At 51.7% G+C, this 20415-nt stretch overlaps 1 protein-coding gene across 3 annotated transcripts in view; it reads right to left on the bottom strand.

Annotated features, from left to right (window-relative positions):
• ANKRD52 (ankyrin repeat domain 52) overlaps positions 1 to 20415 on the bottom strand; it is a 1656133-nt gene that overhangs the window by 710540 nt on the left and 925178 nt on the right. For all 3 annotated transcript variants that reach the window (XM_069653745.1, XM_069653746.1, XM_069653747.1), the window contains one exon: positions 9749 to 9820. In XM_069653745.1, the coding sequence (XP_069509846.1) occupies positions 9749 to 9820 (72 nt within the window). The remainder of the gene's footprint in view (positions 1 to 9748; positions 9821 to 20415) is intronic.

Below are 20415 nucleotides of genomic sequence, written 5' to 3'. Positions count from 1 at the left end.
GCCACGCAGGTGCGACGAGGATCATCCTGCACCGTGACCTCTTGAGCTGGTTGACGAGCCGGATTAGCAGTGGCAAAGGAGGGAACGCGTAGAGGAACAGGCCCTCCCAGGGGAACGAGAAAGCATCGCCCATGCTCCTCGCCTGGGGAAACCTGCTGGCGAACCTCCGGCACTTGGAGTTCGTCGCCGTCGCGAACAGGTCGATCTGGGGTGTGCCCCACCGTCGGAAGAGGCGATCCACTAGATCCTGCCGTAGCTCCCACTCGTGGCACGAGCGCAGCTCCCTGCTGAGTGAGTCGGCGATGGTGTTTTTTATCCCTGCCAGATGAAACGGCACCAGAAATATCCTTTGGGCGACGGCCCAATGCCACAGGTCCTGCGCCTCCTTGGACAGTGCTGGGGACCTGGTTCCGCCCTGTTTCCTGATGTAAAACATGGTGGTGGTGTTGTCGGTGAAGATCCTCACCACCTTGCCCTTGAGGGACGGAAGGAAGGACCTGAGGGCCCAAAACACTGCACGGAGCTCCAGGACGTTGATATGTAGAGATTTCTCCGTCGGGAGCCAAAGGCCTCTTGCGTGCAGATTTTCGGTGTGCGCTCCCCACCCTTCCAGGGAGGCATCCGTGGTCACTGTCTCCTGGTGGGCTGGGGTCTGGAAGTCCATGCCCGCCGTCAGATGCGCGCGGGTGCCCCACCACCGGATCGCTCGTCGGAAACTCTCGTCGAGTGTGATCCTTTCCTCGAAGCTGCCCGTCGTTTGGATCCAGCGCGCGTCCAGGAACTCCTGCAACGGGCGCATCCGGAGCCTGCACATGGGAATGAGGTAGATGCAGGAAGACATCATTCCGAGGAGGGACTTGATGGACCTCACCTTGGCCGCGTCGGCCACCAACATCCGCTGCACCTTGCCCAGGATGGTCCTGGTCCTCTCCTCCGACGGGGAGGCCAGAAGGGACACTGTGTTGAGCCTCGCTCCCAGAAACAGAGCGTCTTGCGCGGGTACCAGGTGGGATTTGGCGTAGTTCACGGAGAATCCCAGGTCCGTGAGAAGTTGGACGGTCCTTGCCGTGTGAACCACGGCGAGCTCCCTCGTCTTGGCTCGGATGAGCCAGTCGTCCAGGTAGGGGTAGACGTGGACCCCGTCGCGGCGCAGCTGCGCCGCCACCGGTGCGAGGCACTTGGTGAATACCCTGGGTGCCGACCGTAGTCCGAAGGGGAGGGCTTTGAACTGGTAATGACGCCCTTGGACCACAAACCTGAGGAATTTTCGGTGCCCCTTTAGGATGGGAATATGGAAGTAGGCATCCTCCAAATCCAACGACGACAGGAAGTCTCCTTCCTCCAGCTGACCCAGGACGTGCTGGAGGGTGTCCATCCGGAACTTCTGCGCCTTGATGAACTTGTTCAGATGTCGCAGGTCCAGGATGGGGCGCCATCCCCCCGTCTTCTTCACGAGGAAGTATCTCGAGTAAACTCCGGAGCCCCGAAGCCTCTTTGGGACGAGTTCGATGGCGCCCTTCCTGAGCATCACCTTTACCTCCAGGAGAAGTTGAGGGACGTGAAGTTCTTTCCTGGCCACAGGGGGGACACGCGGACACCTTCTTTGAAACTCGAGCGCGTGGCCCCGGGCCAAGGCGTCCAGCACCCAACGGTCGGTGGAGATGGACTCCCACACGCTGACGAAGCTCGCCAGCCGGCCTCCCACCGGGGTGCTTCGGTGGGGGCCCGACCCCACGGCCGGTTCAATCCTGCTTCGACGAGGCTTTGCCGCCTTGACCTCCTTGGCGACGACGGCGGGGTCCGCCAGACTTGCCTCGTCCTCTGTAGGCCTCCTGAGACGACGAGCGGGCCGCTTGATGGTAGGTGGAGAAACCGCCGCCGGAACCTTTGGAGGCGCCCTTGCCTCCCCTGCTCCGAAAGGGCGTCCGTCGTTGTTGCAGAACTCCAAGGGCCCGGGCCGTCTCAGTGTCCGCTTTAATGGCCTGAAGGGAATCGTCCACTGTTTTCCCAAACAGGTTGTTCCCATCGAAGGGCATGTCCAGGACTCTGGTCTGAACGTCTTGACGGAAGTCCGTAGCCTTGAGCCATCCACGACGCCTAAGGCAAACGCCGTTGCCCAACTGGCGGAACCCAGTGTCGGCGATGTCCGTCGCAACGGTAATGGCGTGGTCCGAAGCCACCTCACCTTCCTGCAGGATCTCCAGGGCCTCTGCCCTCTTGTCGTCCGGCAGGAAGTCCAGCAGGGGAGCCAGTTTGTACCAGAACTCCCTGTCGTAGCGGGCCACGATAGCCAAGGTGTTGGCCGCTTTAATCGTCGTCGCTGCAGACGAGATGACTCTGCGTCCCATAGCGTCCAATTTCTTTCCCTCGCCGTCCGGTGGGGAAGTCGATGTGGAGGCCGCACCCCCCCCCCGCTTTCTTCCTGGCCGCCGCGGAGACGACGGAGTCCGGGGTAGGCTGCGCCCGGAGGCACAGGGGGGCCGTGTCCGGGACCCGGTACTTCTTCTCGCACCGGTCTCTTCTAGCTGGCGTCGTGGAAGGGTTCTTGAGGAGGGTGAGGCCCTCATCCCAAATGTCGTCCAATAGAGGCACTGCGAGGACCGTCTTCCTCTTGGCCTCGCGCCGCTGATAAAGGAAACCTTCCTTCTTCTTCTCCTCAGGGCAGAGTTGGAAAAGCTCGGATGCCCTGGTGATCATGGAGTGGAACGATCCAATCTCGTCGGGCGGAGAAGCCCTGGTGGGAGGCGACGACGGTACATCCTCGTCGTATACCTCGTCGTCCGTACCCGTCGCTGCCGTGTCAGTCCCCGTATCATCCCCTCGGGTGGACGGGGAGGAGGGCTGGACGGGGCGCGACGGCTGAAAAGGCGGTGGAGGGTGGATCCTTCTTTTCTTGGTAGGGGGAACACCAGAAGGTCCCGGTTCTGGGTCCCCCGACGGGAGAGGTTCCTCCGTCGGCAACGGTAGTCTCATCCTTATCTCTGAGCATAAGGACTGTATAGCCAACAAAATGGCCGCTGAGTTGTCTTGCGGCGCTGGCAGAGGGGAATCCGACGGGCGATCAGGGGCCCCGTCGGTACCCTCGACGATGTCGTCGTCACCTGCGTCGGGATCCATCCCGACGGGCCGGTCTTCTTCCACGTCGAGGCCGTGGCTTAAGACCTCGACCAGCTCCTCCTCCGAGGTTGAAGCCGAATCTACGACGACGCCCTGCCCCCCCTTTTTCTTCCCCTCGGGGGATTTCACGGGGGTCCTATCGATGGGCACAAAAGAGGACTCCCTCCGAGGTGGCAGGGAGACTCTGAGCCCCGAGGTCGCCACCACTGGTGTAGCCTCCACAGGCTGAGCCAGGGCCGCCGCGACAGTTTCGATAGAGGGCATGGCCGGATGGATTAAGGCCTTCACCACCTTAGGTGCGCTCACCGCCTTATCCTTGAGGGGGGGGGACACTGCCTCGCTCCCCCTCCGCCTTCGAGCTCGACCGGGGCCTCCCCAGGAGCTTCGCCGGGTGCTCGGCCTTCCTCTTACCCGACCCAGAGCGTTGGCTTGTGGTCGATGGTGCCGGGGAGGGTGCGCCCTGCCTGGCGCCCGTAGAGCCCGACCGTTCAGCGCTCCCGGTGCCAGCGGACTTGCGGTGCTTGGCCTTATGTTGGACCCCCGTCGCCGGGGCGTCCTCAAAGGTCTTAGAAGACCGCTCGGATTTCTTCCTCTTCTTCTCGCCGGACGGGCTCTTCCCTTCTAGCCAGTTGGCGAGACGTTGATGGCGGTCCTTCATGGTCCGCTCCGACATGTTGCCGCAAAACGCACAGTCCTTCTCCACGTGCGTCTTGTCCTCATGTAGGCAGTAAAGACAAAAAGAGTGTTTGTCCTCCTTGAAGACGTTCTGCAGCTGGCATCCAGGGCAGACCCTGAACAGCTTTCCGGGCGTTGAGCTTCCCTTCTCCTGGGCCATGACCGGGCCTGAGAAACTTCTGGAGTCCTCCAAAAGCGTAGCTAGACGAAATCTTCACCCTTGAGGGGCGCAGACGAATCCGACACGGGTCCCCGTTGATCGGATGGAGAGTCGGTGGAGCTTGAGGCTCTTTTGACCGAAAAAACGAAGTTTTTGAGAAAAAACATGAAAAAAATAGCACTAACGCTCGAGAGCAATAGCACGAGGATCCCAACACATGAACGTGTGGTAAAAATCTGAAGATGGCTGCCAGAGGCGGGGCTTAGGTAGAGGGCAGTCATTGGCTGTGGTCAGTATGACGCAGAGATCAGTGATTGGTTATTACTACGAAAGACAGATCAGAAACGAAACTGATACTGGTTTTTTCTTTACCGAGGATTCCCAGCCTGACGACGGGGAATATTCACGAGCATGTGAATCCATGCCAGACCCCATGCTGGAGAAGTCTTGTGTAGTCTCACACAGTGCGACTGCACCAATTCTTACTGAACAACATGCAAGCGAGACAACTGCAGTTCATACATGTGCTGTCACAAAAAGAATTAAAAATAAAAAGGTCAGACAGGGTCATGAAAAACCCAGGGCATCATCGCGAGTTGGGCGCTAACCCCGGCGGTAATACCGCCGGGGCTATTAGCCCTAGCGCCGGATCACGGGTTTGGCAGAACGGTAAATCCCCATTCCCGATTGGGCCCATTGGGGAATGTTTGGCGCTGTTACCGCTGGCGGTATTACCGCCGGCGGTAATAGCGCTGAAAATCGGCAAAATCGTGGCAGATTTGCCCACAGCTCAGAGCTGGGGGTAAATCTGCCAAGTCTGTGATTTGGCAGACCCTTAAATGTGGCGGTAATAGCATTACCGCCGCATTTAAGGGTTACCGCCAAACACGTGATCAGGCACCCAGTCATGTAGTCCGCACATCCCTGCTCCCATTCAAATCAGGCACATGGGGTTTAAATGTGCATCTTCATTGTAAATGTGCAGAAAGGACCCCATGTTTGTGCAAATGAAATAGGTCATCAGAATAGGTGCATATAAGATGTGCCAATTCAGATGTCCTTTGTGGATTGGGCTGATCTTTCATTTGAGCAAAGTGATGAGATGTGCTAGAGCATTTCATTACTTGCACAAAAAAAGCTTAAGAGAACCTGGTCCTTGCAAAAACAGGCGTTTTTGCAAAATAGTTTTTTTTTGCGCTTCTTTTAAAAAACGTGGTGGTTTAATAGGCGATGGGAAGTGGCTTCATGCGTGGCGGTCATGTGACAGACAACAGATGCCTCCTCTGCACCCGGACCAATGCCCCAGGAAGACAGCAAGCCAACCCCGAGGTAGCCAGGGGCCCAGAGTGCAGATAGAGGGCCTGAGTGCAGGGCGAGGCTTAAGCAGTCTCAGCAACTGATACTCAGGGAAGACCTGGGGTGCAGCAGCAGTCCCAGGGAAGAACTGCCAGGGCTCTGCAAGGCTGCACAGGAGCCCCTCTGGTTGGCAGCACAGATGTATAAGGTGCGTGTAGGTGCGTGTCATCTTTCTCTCCTCTTTGAAGACTGCATTAATTATCTGAGTAACTGCTTGTGATACTGAAGTAATGTGTAGCCCAGAGAGGGGTTTCCCAACTGTGACCTTTAAATATGTACCTTTATGACATGCATTACTTACCGTAAAAGCAGATCCAACCATCAGAAATGATTTTACAGTAAGTAATGCATGTCTTCTGAGGTTTGTCAATCTGCTTAGAATCATATGCTATACATAGACTAGCGAGCAGTACCCAGAGTTGGAGGTGGGTTGTGAGAAGGAACAGTAGTGAAAAGATGCCTTAGTACTGCCTGTCCCACCTGAGAATCAGATCTAAAATGAGTGTCCAGGCAATAGTGTTTTGTAAAGGTGTGTACAGAACTCCAGGTTGCCGCTTTGCAAATGGACTCAAGGGGAACATTTGCAATGAATGCTATGGATGCCGCAGTGCCTCGAGTGGAATGTGCTCTAGGCTTGAAGGGCAGTTCTCTCTTAGGAAGATTGTAGCAGAGTGCAATGCAATGGACAATCCATCTAGAAATAGTGGATTTGGAGACTGTCTCCCCTTTTCCTGTGGCCAATGAAACGAAAAAGTGATTAGTTTTCCTTAGTGGACAAGTTCTTTCCATATAGAACATGACAGCTCTGAGTACATCCAGTGTGTGCATAGTTCTTTCCCCCAGGTTTGAAGGATTTTGAAAGAATGTTGGTAGCTCTGTTGACTAGTTCACATGGAACTTGGAAGTTAATTTAGGCGCAAATCTAGGGTGAGAGCGCTAAACCACCTTGTCTTTGTGAACTGTTACAAAGGGATCTAGAATAGAGAGTGCCTGTAGTTCACTTACCCTCCTAATGGAGATAATAGCTATTAAAAAAGCAGTCTTGAAGATGAGGTTTTTGAGACTTGCTTTGTGCATGGGCTCGAAAAGAGCTCCCATAAGCCTAGTTAACACCACATTTAGGTCCCATCCGGGAGCCGAGTTAGAAATGGGAGGGTGAATTCTTTTTTCTCCTTCCATGAAAACCTTAATCACTGGTATCTTCCGGCCTCCTCTTCTCCTTCCCTCATCTCTGACTGTCTTTCTGCTATCCATGAATGGTGTGCCACCAACAACCTCTGCCTTAATGCCAGTAAGACTGAGATTCTACTCATCGCACACCCACTCCCTCCCTTCCCTGCTGCTCTCTGGCCGGCCTCTCTTGGCCCTCTTCCTGCTCCTACCTGCAAGGCAAAAAATCTCGGGGTCATCTTCGACTCCACACTCTCCTTCTCTCCTCACATCTGTGACGTCTCTAAGAAGTCACACTACCAGATACACCTCCTCAGAGGTATCCTTCCTTTCCTCTCCTTCCCCCAGAAGCTCACTGTCTCTAGAGCCCTGGTTCTCTCGAAGCTGGACTACTGTAACAGCCTCTATCTAAATCTGCCTGTCTCTACTCTCCGCCCTTTGCAACTCATCCAGAACAGGACTGCAAGACTTGTCCTTGGTCTCAAGCCCAGGGACCGTATCTCTCCAGGACTGAAATCACTACACTGGCTCCCAGTGGCTGCGATGATTAAGTTCAAAACCCTCTGCATTGTCCACAAGGCCTTCTGGGGCCTTGGGCCAAAATACCTTCAACTCTCTCTTCCTAAATATCTTCCTTCTCGAGCTCTTCGCTCATCCCCCGCCAACTCCCTTAGGGTCAGCCGCTTCTCCAAGCAACGAGTTGGGGGTAGATCTCTCTCCGCAGCACGGGCCTCCCTCTGGAACAGCCTTCCTGTCTCCCTGAAACTTGAGGAGAACCATCTCTGATTCCGGAAGCACCTCAAAACCTTCCTCTTTGCCTCCGCTTTCTCTCCCCCTATCCCCTGCTAAAATCACTGAACCTGCACTGAATCTGCAACTGGGCCACTCACCGATCTCGGTCCTTGGCCAAGCCACTCTTACCTGCACTGCCTCCCAGGCAACCCCTGCACTGCAGGACTGTCTCTGTATCCCGACAGACCCTCCTCCCTGCACTTAACCTGCACTTGCGACCAGCTGGCCCTTATTATTTATCTTGTATTCTACTAACCCTGCACTTTCCCCTATCCCTTTCCCTTTGCACTTTTCCCTTCCCCTCTGCACTTGCGCGATCTGAATGACACCTGGCCTAGTAGGATCGTTGTCTGTCTCCCCTTGTCCCCCCCCCCGCCTCGTCGCGCCTTGAAACACTTGTGTATAGGCGGGTTACAAATGCAATATCATATCATATCATGACACCTTCTGTTGTGATGTCGTGTATGCTGAAAGTGCAGCGAGGTGCACCTTTATTGAGTTGAAGACTAGGCCTGAGTGAAGTAAGTGATTTGGGTATAAAACAATGTGAGTGGCAGAGCAGTCGATTGGGTCGATGCTCTTTGAGTTACACCAGATGACACACCTTACTAGAGTAGCAATATCTAGTGTCTGGTTTCCTAGCTTCCCTGAGATTGTCCATACATCTGTAAGGGAGCTGCAGGTGTCCAAATTCTATGACCTCAGGAGCCAGGCTGCTAAATTCAATGTCTGCGGGCATGGGTGAAGCGTCTCCCCTCTGTCTTGCGACATGTTGTACGGGCACGGCAATTTGACTGGAGAAGATAGGGACATCTCCATCAGTTGAGCGAACCAGGGTGTGCGGGCCCACATGGGGGCCACCAAGATCATTGTGATGGATCCTGGTGCATCTTGTGCACGATCTTGTGCACGATCTTGTTGAGAAGGGGAGTCAGGGGAGGGGCTGTTGGGGGGGCAGGGAAAGCCTAGACAAATTTCCTTGACCATGTTATCCAGAGTCTGTTCCCCTTGGAGCGGTTCTGGGGGTACCTGGAGGCGTAATCTTGGCATTGAGCGTTCTCCAGAGGTGCAAACCGATCTAACTCTGTGAAGCCCCATTCTGCGAAAACATTGGAGACGATGTCTTCGTGTAATCGCCATGCGTACTTTCCCAAACGGGAAAGAGGAAGGAAAGGGAAAGGCATTTTCAGTTTGAAAAGAAATGTCCAGCCCGACCCCACTCTTCCTACTGTATAGGCCGGCGGAAGGCCCAGCCACATGGTCTGCAAGAATCACTGTCCGAAGTTATCGCCGATCTTCGGTGAAGATCTTAACTATTTTATAGAATTATTCAACCAAAGGTCGGTTGGACAATAGCAATGTTCTTTACAACCTCAGCATAGGGGCGACCAGTTATCTGGGCAGAAAAAAACAATCTGAGGGACCTCGATGCGTGAGGGATCTTGGGTACACTACGCGTTACGTAGGGATAGTGTTACAGGCACGGCCATGTCGACGTCCTCTTTCGATTCTCGAAAGACAAGATGCAATACTCTGCGGTTACCACTGGATGCCGGACTATGCACAGCATGTGATTCTAAGCAGACTGACTAACATCAGAAGTGTACTTACCTTTTAACAGTAAAACAGAATAGTTTTATTTTTATACTTACATGTGTGGGCCTTTCAGTTACTAGATCTGTCAAGTGTTAACTGTACTACACAGCCATGCCCCTTCATCCTTAGTTCAGCCTTACTGCTTGGTCTACACTATTTAAGAGAGTGCTTTAGCGCAACCTGGTTTGTAAAAATAAAAAAAAATGGATAACCCTAGGTTAGCTTTTCGTACTCCTGCCACAGGTAGTGACTTTGAAAAACTCTCCTGACAATAATAAAGTGCTTGAAAATAATACACTTTTGTGGGAATCTGGTTAGTGAAGTAATAAATTGATAAGATGCCTTTCTGTTTCCCACGCCCCTCCTGACAGGAGTGCTTTGACTGCTCGATTAACACAAGGCTTGGGAAATCCCTCTTGCCAAGTAAGGTAAAGTTACTCACTGCAGTAACCAGTGTACTCAGAATTCATAGGTCCCTTCTGCCACCCCAACCAAAAAAAGTAGTCAAGTTCATGGCCTTTGCCATTTAGAAAAGGATTGGATATGGGTTAATGATATGGGCCGAGCAGGTCTAACATGTAGGAAAGGAGCACATAATACTGTCAGGGAGGTCCTTGAATACAGATAAATGGCCTGAAAGGATAGGATAGCAGTACCAAACAGAAATGGGAAGAATGCATGGGCTGGTGGTCCTTGAGCGCTGGAAATGTACTTTTTGTGCCTGATGCGACCTAGGTACATGGAATGGAAAAATTGTCATTTAAGTGCATATTTGGTGAGGAGGTCAACGACACTGAAAGGCCCATTTTATAGGTGCGTACCTCCCTTTACCACCCTCAATTCCCCTGGGCCTCAATTGCAGAAGGAAGTGCTTGTACTCACAGCTAAGTGCAGTGGACTGACTGGAATGGTACTTTCCACATCCTCCAGGCAGTTAAAGGACATTTCCAGGAGCTGAAAGAGATTATAAACAGCATGAACGCCACTGGAACACACAATTGGGATAAATGTCATGTTCTGGTGTGCAATAAAGCACAGGGCAGGGTCAGGAAAGGTCAGGAAAGGCACATGGACAAAACGTTTGCTTTGAAACTGAATATCTTTTGCATTTGGAAAATATGGCAGACGTTACATGCTCAGCAATGGTCTCTCCGTGGCTTGCACTAGTTTACAGTTGCATGCTTTGCAGAGGCCGCCAACAAGAGGTGTCTGAGGTAACACAAAGTAAAAATGTTGCCATTTCTATCACATTATCCTTGCATGTACAGGCACCCATGATGTGCCAAGCGTCGACCCCATCATATTGTTTTCCTGGCATGACAAGAGTAGTGTAAGGAACAAGTTGGTATGCAGACATAATGTCGAAAAAATAATGTCCAATTACAAAAATGTCTAAAACAATGATGAAAACATTTTTTTTAATGCTTTATTTTTTATTACTTTTTTGGGGGGTTTGCATGTAAAAAAAACATTTTGAACAAAAAACAAAGTTAAAAAGACATTCTAATTTGTTTTTCAACATTATGTTTTCGACATTTTGACTTTCGACAATGTTTTTAGACATTATCACTATAAACCGAACAAGTTAATAACCTGTAACTATTGTTCTCCAGCATGGGTCTGGCATGGATCGACATGCCCATGAATATTCCGTGTCAGGCCGAGAATCCTCTAAAAAAAAAAAAAAACATTTCTTTTTTAAAAACAGTTTCACTTTCACTTACAAACTGTCTTTCTCCTCTAAACCAATCACTGAGCTCTGGGTCATACTGCCCCAGCCAATGAGTGCCCTCTACCTAAGCCCCTCTGGCAGCCATCTTCAGATTTGCTAAGCACGTAAAGTGGCAGTATGAACAAGAAGAGCCGCAGAGATGACGGCAGGAGGGTTTGCATGTGAATCCATGCCAGAGCCATGCTGGAGAACTATAGTTACTGGTAAGTAACTTGTTCCTTCTCCAGCGAGGGGACTGGCATGCCAGCAGCGGGGCCATTTTATACCAAAGCTCCCTGTCGTAGCTGGCCAGGATCGCAAACGTATTCGCTGCCTTCAAGTAAATCACTTTCCTACCCATGGCGTCCAACTTCTTCCCCTCGCTGTCTGGGGCAACAGAGGATGAAGATGAGGGATTAGAAGACTTCTTCCTCGCAGCCACCGAGACCACCGAGTCTGGGAAGAGCTGTGACCGTAGGTACTTGGGTGCGAACTCCGGCACCCGGTCCTTCTTTTCCAGCCTGTCACTCTTTGGCGGGGATGAGGCCGGGGTTCTCATCAGTGCCAGATCCTCATCCCAGAAGTCGTCCAGGAGAGGCACCGGAAGAATGGACTTGCTCTTGGCCTCACGTCGTTGGTAAAGGAAACCTTCCTTCTTGGTCTCTTCTGGAGTCAGCTGGAAGAGCTCAGACGTGCGGGTGATCATGGCGTGGAATGACCCAACTTCGTCCGGGGGAGAAGCCCTCAGCGGTGGAGAAACAGTGCCGTCGTCATCCGTGTCAGTTTTCTCCGTGTCTGTCACTGTATCCCTAGGGGTTGGGGGAGCGGGGGAGGCATGTGCGGCAGTTGATGAGGCAGCATAGAGTGCGGTTTTCTCTTCTTTGCCGGCGGCAGGCCCGGTGGATGCCGGCAGCAACCTCTTCTGGATCTCTGACACCAGTGTCCATGTCCAGCGATACGTCCCTGGGAGGTGTAGGAGAGGGTGGGGGATATTGGGGGGGGGGGGGGGCGGCTTGCTAGGCCCAGCACTCACTTCGTCGGCATTCCCACCGCCATCCCATCTGCGTTTCCGCTGTCGTAGTTTGCCCATGTACTCCTAGACCGTGTGAGCACGGTTGAAGCCTCCACCTCCCACCCCCTTTTTTGCACCTGAGGGGTCAGCCTCGGGCTTAGGGATGGCATCCTCTTCTCTGGAGTTTTCTCCACCGGTTTGGTCTTCGGCTTCTCCCGTAGCTTCCCTGGGTTAGCGGATTTCCTCTTCGAGGAGGAGCTGGAGTGATGACTGGAGGCCGACGGTGAAGATGAGAGCGCGATGCCAGTCGCAGGACCACTTTGCGCGGCGACCCCGACGAAAATGGACTTTCAGTGCTTGACCTTGTCTTGGGCCCCCACGGATGGAGCTCTCTCAAAGGGCTTAGAAGCCTGCTGCTCGGACTGGCCGGTCCTGGGTGATGCATGCCCCTGCCTGCCGCACGGGGTAGAGGCCTTGGCGTTGAGCCACGCCGCCAACCTACTGTGACGATCCTCAAAGGTGCGCTTAGAGAAACTAAAGCAGATTTCACAATATGCTTCCCTATGGTCCCTATGGTCCGGATGGAGACAGAAGAGACAGTTGAGGCACTGGGAGTGTTTGTCCTCCACAACACATTCATCAATCCGCGGCTGGAGCAGAGCTTGAAGAGGGAGCCTCCCTCCTCCGACATGGTCCGGCGTGCGGTGTAGGCCCAATGGCCTTCTGGAATTTTCAATGAAAACTCCAGACAATTTCTTGCCCTTGAGGGGAAAGACGCCATCAGACGGATCCCAGCTTGCCGGGCAAAGGTGTAAATAGGAACTTTTTATTGTAAAAGTGCAAAAATATAGAAAAGTTCTCAGAGCAAAACACGAGGACTCCCAACACTTGAACGTGTGGTAAAAATCTGAAGATGGCTAGGGAAAGGGCAGTCATTGGCTGGGGGCAGTATGACCCAGAGGTCAGTTATTGGTTTAGAGGAGAAGAACAAGTTACTTCTTACCTTGTAACGTTCTTTCGACGGGATGTTCCTCCGACGTATTCCTCATCTTAGATATCTCCTTCCAGCTCTGCTGGCCTCAGAAAATGTTTTCTCTAGAGGGCGCTGCGCGTCAACGTCCTCCGAGTCGATGTCCCTCGACAGCCGCCGTATCGACGTCGACGTCATCCTGCCTATAAAGGCCGCGCGCAGCGTCAGTTGCTCAGTTCCGTTTTGTAGCCTACAATAATACTTTCTGGACTAGACTAATCCCGTCGAAAGAACGTTACAAGGTAAGAAGTAACTTGTTATTCGAAGGGATTGTGTCCTCCGACGTATTCCTCATCTTAGATAGGCTCCCATAACAGTATTCTATCATTGGAGGAGGGAGTACTGACTTCACGCTGTCTTCTATTGATGAATAGAATGCAGTAACAGCCCTTCCAAACCTAAACTCTTGACTGGAGGAGGAATCCAAATTGTAAAAACGTGTAAAGGTATGGACAGACGACCATGTAGCGGCCGCACAGATGTCTTTAACCGGCACGCCTCTTTTGAGGGCCGATGAAGCTGCAATACCTCTGGTCGAATGAGCCCTAAGGTTTTGAGGGGGCTCTTTCCCTGCCAGTTTACAACATTCCAGAATGGCTAGAATGATCCATCTGGAAATGGTCTGCTTAGTTATTGGTAACCCCAGCTTGTGACCTGCGTAACCTACAAACAGCTGGTCTGCCTGTCTTATCCTGGCTGGTCCACAGATGTAAAAACTTAAAGCCCTTCTAGGGTCTAGCCTGTGTAACCTCTCTTCCTCTTTCCCCGGGTGAGGAGGAGGATAGAAAGATGGTAGGGTAATCTTCTGAGTGATATGGAATTCAGAAACCACCTTTGGGAGGAAATTAGGCTTCACTTGCAGGACAACTTTGTCTTTGTGAAATATTGTGTGAGGGGGTTTACAAGAAAGAGCTTGTAATGCGCTCACCTTTCTAGCAGATGTAAGTGCTATTAATAAAACAGTTTTAAGGGTAAGGAATCTTAACGAACAAGAATGGAGTGGTTCGAAAGGTGTGCCCATCAGGAAAGTTAGTGCTAAGTTTAAATCCCATAGGGGAACTTGGAATGGTCTTGGGGGATAAACATTGGTTAACCCCTTTAGAAACTGTATTACCAAGGGTAATTTGAAATAGGATGGTTCTTCCGCAGTGCGCTTAAAGATGGATAGCGCTGCGAGATAGCCCTTAATGGTGCCAACTTGAAGGCCTAAATTCGCCAAATATAGAAGGAAGGACAAAACCATTGGTGTACCACATGAAAAAGGGTCGATATTCTGTTCTCTACACCAGCTGCAAAATCTGTTCCAACGGCAGCGGTATAAAGACTTTGTTGCTGGCCTCCTTGCCGAAAGCAACACCTCCATAACATCATCAGGGAGGTCCCAATCCTTGTACCTCAACCTTTCAGAATCCAAGCGTGAAGGTTGAGGGTTTTGATGTCTGGATGGAGAACCGGACCTCCCTTCTGTGAGAGTATGTTCTCTCTGAGTGGAAGTCGAATTGGAGGGCAGATGGACAAGTCTAGAAGGTCCGGGTACCACGTTCTCCTGGCCCAATCCGGGGCAATTAGGATCATGGTTCTCCGGAATCTTCTCAACCTCCTGATCATTTGAGGAATGACAGGGACCGGTGGGAACGCGTACAGAAGCGGAAACTCCCAGTCCACTATGAACGCGTCTCCCAGAGCTCCTCTCGGGGGAAATTCCCTTGAGCAGAACAGATCGCATTTCCTGTTGACGCTGGTGGCGAACAGATCCACCTGAGGGGTTCCCCAAAGGGCGAAGATCTCTTGAAGGACTTCCTGAGCTAGTTCCCACTCGTGGGAGACTGTGCTCTGCCTGCTCAGAGCATCCGCTGTCAAGTTCTTCTCTCCGGCTAGGTGAACTGCTGATAGAGAGATTCTTTCTTGGGTTGCCCAAAACCAGAGCTGCATCGCCTCTCTGCACAGGGGTAGTGATCCTACGCCTCCTCTTTTGTTGAGGTAATGCATGGCCACTGTGTTGTCCGTCATTATCAGGACGTTTTTCCCTTTTACAGCTGGCAGGAACGCCTTCAGCGCAAGTCTGATGGCGCTCAGCTCTAACAGGTTGATATGTAGTCTGGACTCCGATGGAGACCAACGACCGCTGATGGTCAAGTCGTTGGCGTGGGCTCCCCACCCCGTGAGTGAGACATCCGTGACTACTGTTATCTCCGGCCAGGGTTGCCAAAAATGTTCTCCTTTCAGAATGTTCTCCTGACAGGCCCACCACTGAAGGTCTCGAGCCACCCTGTCGGGAACCTGAAGAAGATCTGTCATTCTCCCTGAGAATTGTGACCACTGAGTCCTCAGTGCCCACTGGAGGGATCTCATTCTCAGGCGAGCCTCTGGCACTAGGAAAATGCAGGATGCCATGAGGCCTAGCAACCTCAAAAAGTCGAAGGCTGGGAGACGTTGGGCATTTTGAAACTTGGTAAACATCTGTAGAATATCTTGAGCCCTCACCTCTGGTGGCGAGGCTTTTCCCAGGGAAGTGTCCAGGATCGCTCCTATGAACTGGAGTCTCTGCGATGGTATCATTTGTGACTTCTTTAAATTGAGGGAGAAGCCCAGTCTGTGAAGGGAGTGGCACAAGTGATTTAGTTGGATCTGAGCTTGTTCCGAAGAGACAGCCCTGATCAACCAATCGTCCAGGTAGGGGTAGACATGAATCCCTTCCCTCCTTAGACTTGCCGCCACTACCGACATTAACTTGGTGAAGACCCTCGGGGCGGAGGTCAGCCAAAATGGCAGCACTCGAAATTGATAGTGAGAGTTGCCAATTGCGAACCTCAGGTATTTCCTGTGTTTGAGATGGATAGGCACATGGAAAGACGCGTCCTGAAGGTCCAGAGATACCAACCAGTCCTGGAACTGAAGGGCCTGGAGGATCTGAGAAAGAGTGACCATCGTGAATGTCTTTTCTGAGGAATTTGTTCAATTCTCGCAAGTCCAAGATGGGTCTCAGTCCTCCGTCTTTCTTTGGAATGAGAAAGTAAAGGGAGTACCAGCCCTTGTTCCTCTCCGCTAAAGGTACCGGTTCTATGGTCCAAAATTTCCTGCAAGAGGAGCGGATCTGAAGCTTTCTGAGAGCTGATCCCCGGTGGATGACTCTGAGGTATGCGTAGGAGAGGCAGGCAGTAACCTTGGGCAACTGTTTCCAATGCCCAAGCATCTGACGTGATAGCCTGCCATTCCGCCAGATGTTGAGTCAACCTGCCTCCTACAGGTGTCCTGTGAGGGAAGTCCTCAGAGTGGTTTTGGGGCGGCTGATGCAGATGCCGATGGTAAAGAGGCACCTGCTGTTGCTGCGGCCTTTGAATATCTACCCCGTCCACCTCGGGTAGTTCTTCTTTGTCCCCTTTGAGCCAGTCGTCCTCTACCTCTTCCGAATGCGGAGTAGAAGTGAAAGGACTTGCCTCTCGCAGAGGTTCCTGTGGGACGAAAAGGTGTCTGACGGATTGCAGCGCCTAGGGATTTTGCTGCTGCTTTTGAAGTTTGCAGTTTTTCTAAACTGTCATCCGCCTTTTTCCCAAACAAAGAAGAGCCATCGAATGGCATGTTCAAGAGCCTGGCTTGCACATCTGGGGCAAAACCAGACTTTCTCAACCAAGCGAATCTCCTGGTTGTTGTACTTGCCGCCATTGCTCTGCTGATACTGTCAGCCGAATCAATGCCCGTCTGGAGGGATTCGCACATAGCGTCTTTACCGTCCTGTATGATATTCAGGAACGCCTCCCTTTCTTCTCCCTCCGGGATGCAGTCAGCCGCTGTAGAAGCACACTCCCAAAGTATATGGCTGAATCTAGCAAGGGTGCAAGTAACATTCACAGATTTTAACGCCATGCTACATGCCGAAAAAACTTTCTTTGCCATAGCATTATATTTTTTATCGTCCCTGTCCTGTGGGACGGTAGGATAAGCCGTCTTGACATCGGTAGAAGATGCCGCCTGTACCACCAGACTTTCTGGGGATGGGTGCTTTGACAAAAACTCCCGGTCTGTAGAGGATACCCTGTATTTTGTAGACAGTTTTTTATTTACTGCCGGGGTGACATCTGGGGTTTCCCAGTTCGTCATAATCTTCCTCTGAAGAGCTTTATGAAAAGGCACCACAGGATCCTCCTGTGGGCCTTTGTCAAGAATATCCGTGAGGTCATCTTGTTGGAAAGATTGTGAAGGTGCAGACCACCCCATAAACTCTGATCCTGGCCATTAAGGCTCTATAGGGGTTTTCAGCATGCTCCCCAGGGTCTGGCCTAGCAAACTCCACCTCAGGGGAAGTGTCTAACCCACTTGCCTCATGTAAGGAATCATGAAGATCATTTAACCTGCGTTCTTCAGAGGAAAATTCCTCTCCAATTGGGGTTACAGGTCCCTGCAACTCAAATGTGTCTTCCTTTTCAGACAATTCACCCTCTTCCATAATTGAGGACATAGTTCTCAATTGTTCTGAACTCATAAAGGGTGTAAATCCCATTTCCAAGGCAGAAGGTGCCGAACTTGTCATAATCGGCCCCGAAAACGTCGATGTCGTCGACGCCGAAGGCTTGAAGCGTGGCGTCGAAAACAAAGGCGGAGGCCTCGATGACCTCGACAGAACTGGGATTCTGCTCGATAATCTCAAAGCCATCGTCATCGAGGACCTGGGGATAGTCACTGGGTGTTGTGACCGTGACCTTTCTTGGCGTCGACGCCGGTGTCGAAGCTGGCGTCGAGTCGACAGACCCGTGTGTCGAAGGTCCCTTCGTCAACGACGTCGAAGACACCGACCTCGGCGTCGACGGAAACTTCGTCGACGGCATTGACGGAACCTTCGAAGAAGGTTTGGTGGTCATAGTCCTACTCGAGGGTTCGAGACGCGCTCGAGAGGTTTCCTTCGCAGGGTACTGCGACTCGCAGCGTTTTTGACCTTTGGGTCTTTCGACCAGAGCATCGCTCTCGGCAGTCTTCGAGGGGGTCGAGGCCGCTTTCTCGAAGACGCTAATCATATTTTTGGGGAATTCCTCCCATTCAGCCCGGGAACTATGTTTCGTGGGGCAATGGATTCTCTTTGGCGAAACAGAGGAAGACGGAGAAGGGGATCTTCGACATCTCCTCTTCGAGTGCTTCGATATCGAGGAGTGATGGGACCCACTCCGAGACCTGGAGCGCGAATGGTGACGAGGAGACGAATGTCTCGACTTCGTCGACGAAGAAGCTTTAAAAGTCTTACCTTTCTCCCGCTTCCCCCTACGCTCCTTCAGGGCCTTAGCTGTCATGGACATACAGTCTTCGCACTCCGAACAATAGTGTTCAGCTCCCAAACACCACAGACAAACTCTGTGAGGGTCAGTCAACGAAATCTTTTTTCCACAATCTCGGCATTTTTTGAAGCCGGATCGAGGAGTTGTCAGTTCCGACGAAGAAGCCATCTAGTACGGATCGAATAACTCGAGGTGAATAGGTTTAACCTGACAAAACTGAGCAACGGTATTCCGAGGCACTGAGTAAGCGCGGAAAAACGGAACTGAGCAACGGACACTGCGCGCGGCCTTTATAGGCAGAATAACGTCGATACGGCGGCTGTCGAGGGACATCGACTCGGAGGACATCGACGCGCAGCGCCCCCTAGAGAAAAATTTTTCCGAGGCCAGCAGAGCTGGAAGGAGATATCTAAGATGAGGAATACGTCGGAGGACGCAATCCCTTCGAAAATGCGTTTCCAGCTTGCTGGCCTCGGAATTTTTTTCTGTAGAGGGCGCTGCGCCTCGTCGTCCGCCGAGTCGAGGCCCTCGACGGCCACCGTATCGGCGCTGTCGTCACCATGCCCATAAATGGACACGCGCTGCGTCCGTTGCTCAGTTACGTTTTGTAGCATAAGAAAAGACATGCCTGAATCGGTTAGTAACCTTGAAGGAGCGAAAGCTGCAACCACAAGGGAAGTTATCACTGCGGAGATGGATGGGAGGGGCGATAAGGAATACGTCGGAGGAACATCCCGTCGAAAGAATGTTACCAGGTAAGAAGTAATTTGTTCTTCGAAGGGATTGTGTCCTCTGACGTATTCCTTATCTTTGATAGACTCCCATAGCAGTGGTATGTAATTGGAGGAGGGAGTGATAGTGTTATGTATCCCTTTAGGGATGGACCGAATGTAATACGGCCTTGCCAAATCTGGTCTCTTGAGCAGTGGAGGAATCCAGATTGTAAAATTTTGTGAATGCATGTGCGGATGTCCATGTGGCAGCCGCACATATGTCCCGGACCAGTACCCCTCTCTGGAGAGCCGAGGAGGCTGCAATACCCCTGGTTGAATGAGCCCTGAGATTTTGGGGTGGCTCTTTCCCAGCTAGTCTATAACATTCCAGGATGGCCAAAATAATCCACCTGGAGATGGCTTGTTTTTTTATGGGTAGTCCCAACTTGTGACCCGAGTATCCTACAAACAGTTGGTCTGCTTGCCCGATCCTAGCCATTCTGCTGATGTAAAAGCCGAGAGCTCACCTACGGTCCAGCCTGTGTAGCCTTTCCTCCTCTTTCCCCGGATGAGGAGGAGGGTAGAATGAAGGCAAGGTAATTTTCTGAGTAATATGGAATTCAGAAACCACCTTTGGGAGGAAATTAGGCTTCACCTGTAGGACAACCTTGTCCTTGTAGAAGATTGTATGTGGGGGTTTACAGGAGAGAGCTTGTAGCTCACTCACCCTCCTAGCAGATGGTAGTGCTACCAGTAGGACAGTTTTAAGTGTGAGAAATCTCAATGCGCAAGAGTGAAGTGGTTCGAATGGAGTGCCCATTAAGAAGTTTAAGACTAAATTTAAGTCCCATAATGGAACCTGGAATGGTTTTGGAGGGTAAACATTAGTTAGACCCTTGAGAAATTGTACCACTAGAGGAATTTTGAAATACGATGGTTCCTCCGCAGTGCGCTTGAAGATAGAAAGCGCTGAGAGATAGACTTTTACAGTGCCAACTTGAAGGCCTGAGTTTGCCAAGTAGAGTAGAAACGATAACACTGTTGGTATATCGCATGAATAAGGGTCGATATTCTCTTCCCTACACCAGCTGCAAAACTTGTTCCAACGGCAGCGGTATAAAGACTTTGTTGCTGGTCTTCTGGCCGAAAGCAACACCTCCATGACGTCATCAGGGAAATCCCAATCCTTGTACCTCAACCTTTCAGAAGCCAAGCGTGAAGGTTGAGGGTTCTGGTGTCTGAATGGAAAACCTGACCTCCCTTCTGCGAGAGAAGATTCTCTTTGAGTAGAAGATGGATTGGAGGGCAGATGGACATATCTAGAAGGTCCGGGTACCACGTTCTCCTGGCCCAATCCGGGGCAATTAGGATCATGGTTTTCTGGAATCTTCTCAACCTCCTGATCATTTGAGGAATAACAGGGACTGGTGGGCGTAAAGGAGTGGAAACTCCCAGTCCACTACGAACGCATCTCCTAGAGCTCCTCTCGGGGGAAATTCCCTTGAACAGAACAGATCGCACTTCCTGTTGGTGCTTGTGGTGAACAGATCCACCTGAGGGGTTCCACAAAGGGCGAAGATCTCTTGAAGGACTTCCTGAGCTAGCTCCCACTCGTAGGAGACTGTGCTCTGCCTGCTCAGAGCGAAGCCCAGTCTGTGAAGGAAGAGGCAGACATAATCTAGCTGGGTCTGGGCCTGTTCCAAAGATATGGCCCTGATCAGCCAATCATCCAGGTAGGGATAGACGTGGATCCCTTCCCTCCTAAGACTCGCCGCCACTACCGACATCAGCTTGGTGAAGACCCTCGGGGCGGGGGTCA

The sequence above is a fragment of the Ambystoma mexicanum genome, chromosome 3q (genome assembly GCF_040938575.1).
Source record: "Ambystoma mexicanum isolate Mex_15411 chromosome 3q, UKY_AmexF1_1, whole genome shotgun sequence".
Taxonomy (NCBI): domain Eukaryota; kingdom Metazoa; phylum Chordata; class Amphibia; order Caudata; family Ambystomatidae; genus Ambystoma; species Ambystoma mexicanum.
Note: the sequence above shows the minus strand (reverse complement) of the source record. Positions and strands in the feature narration are given on the sequence as shown.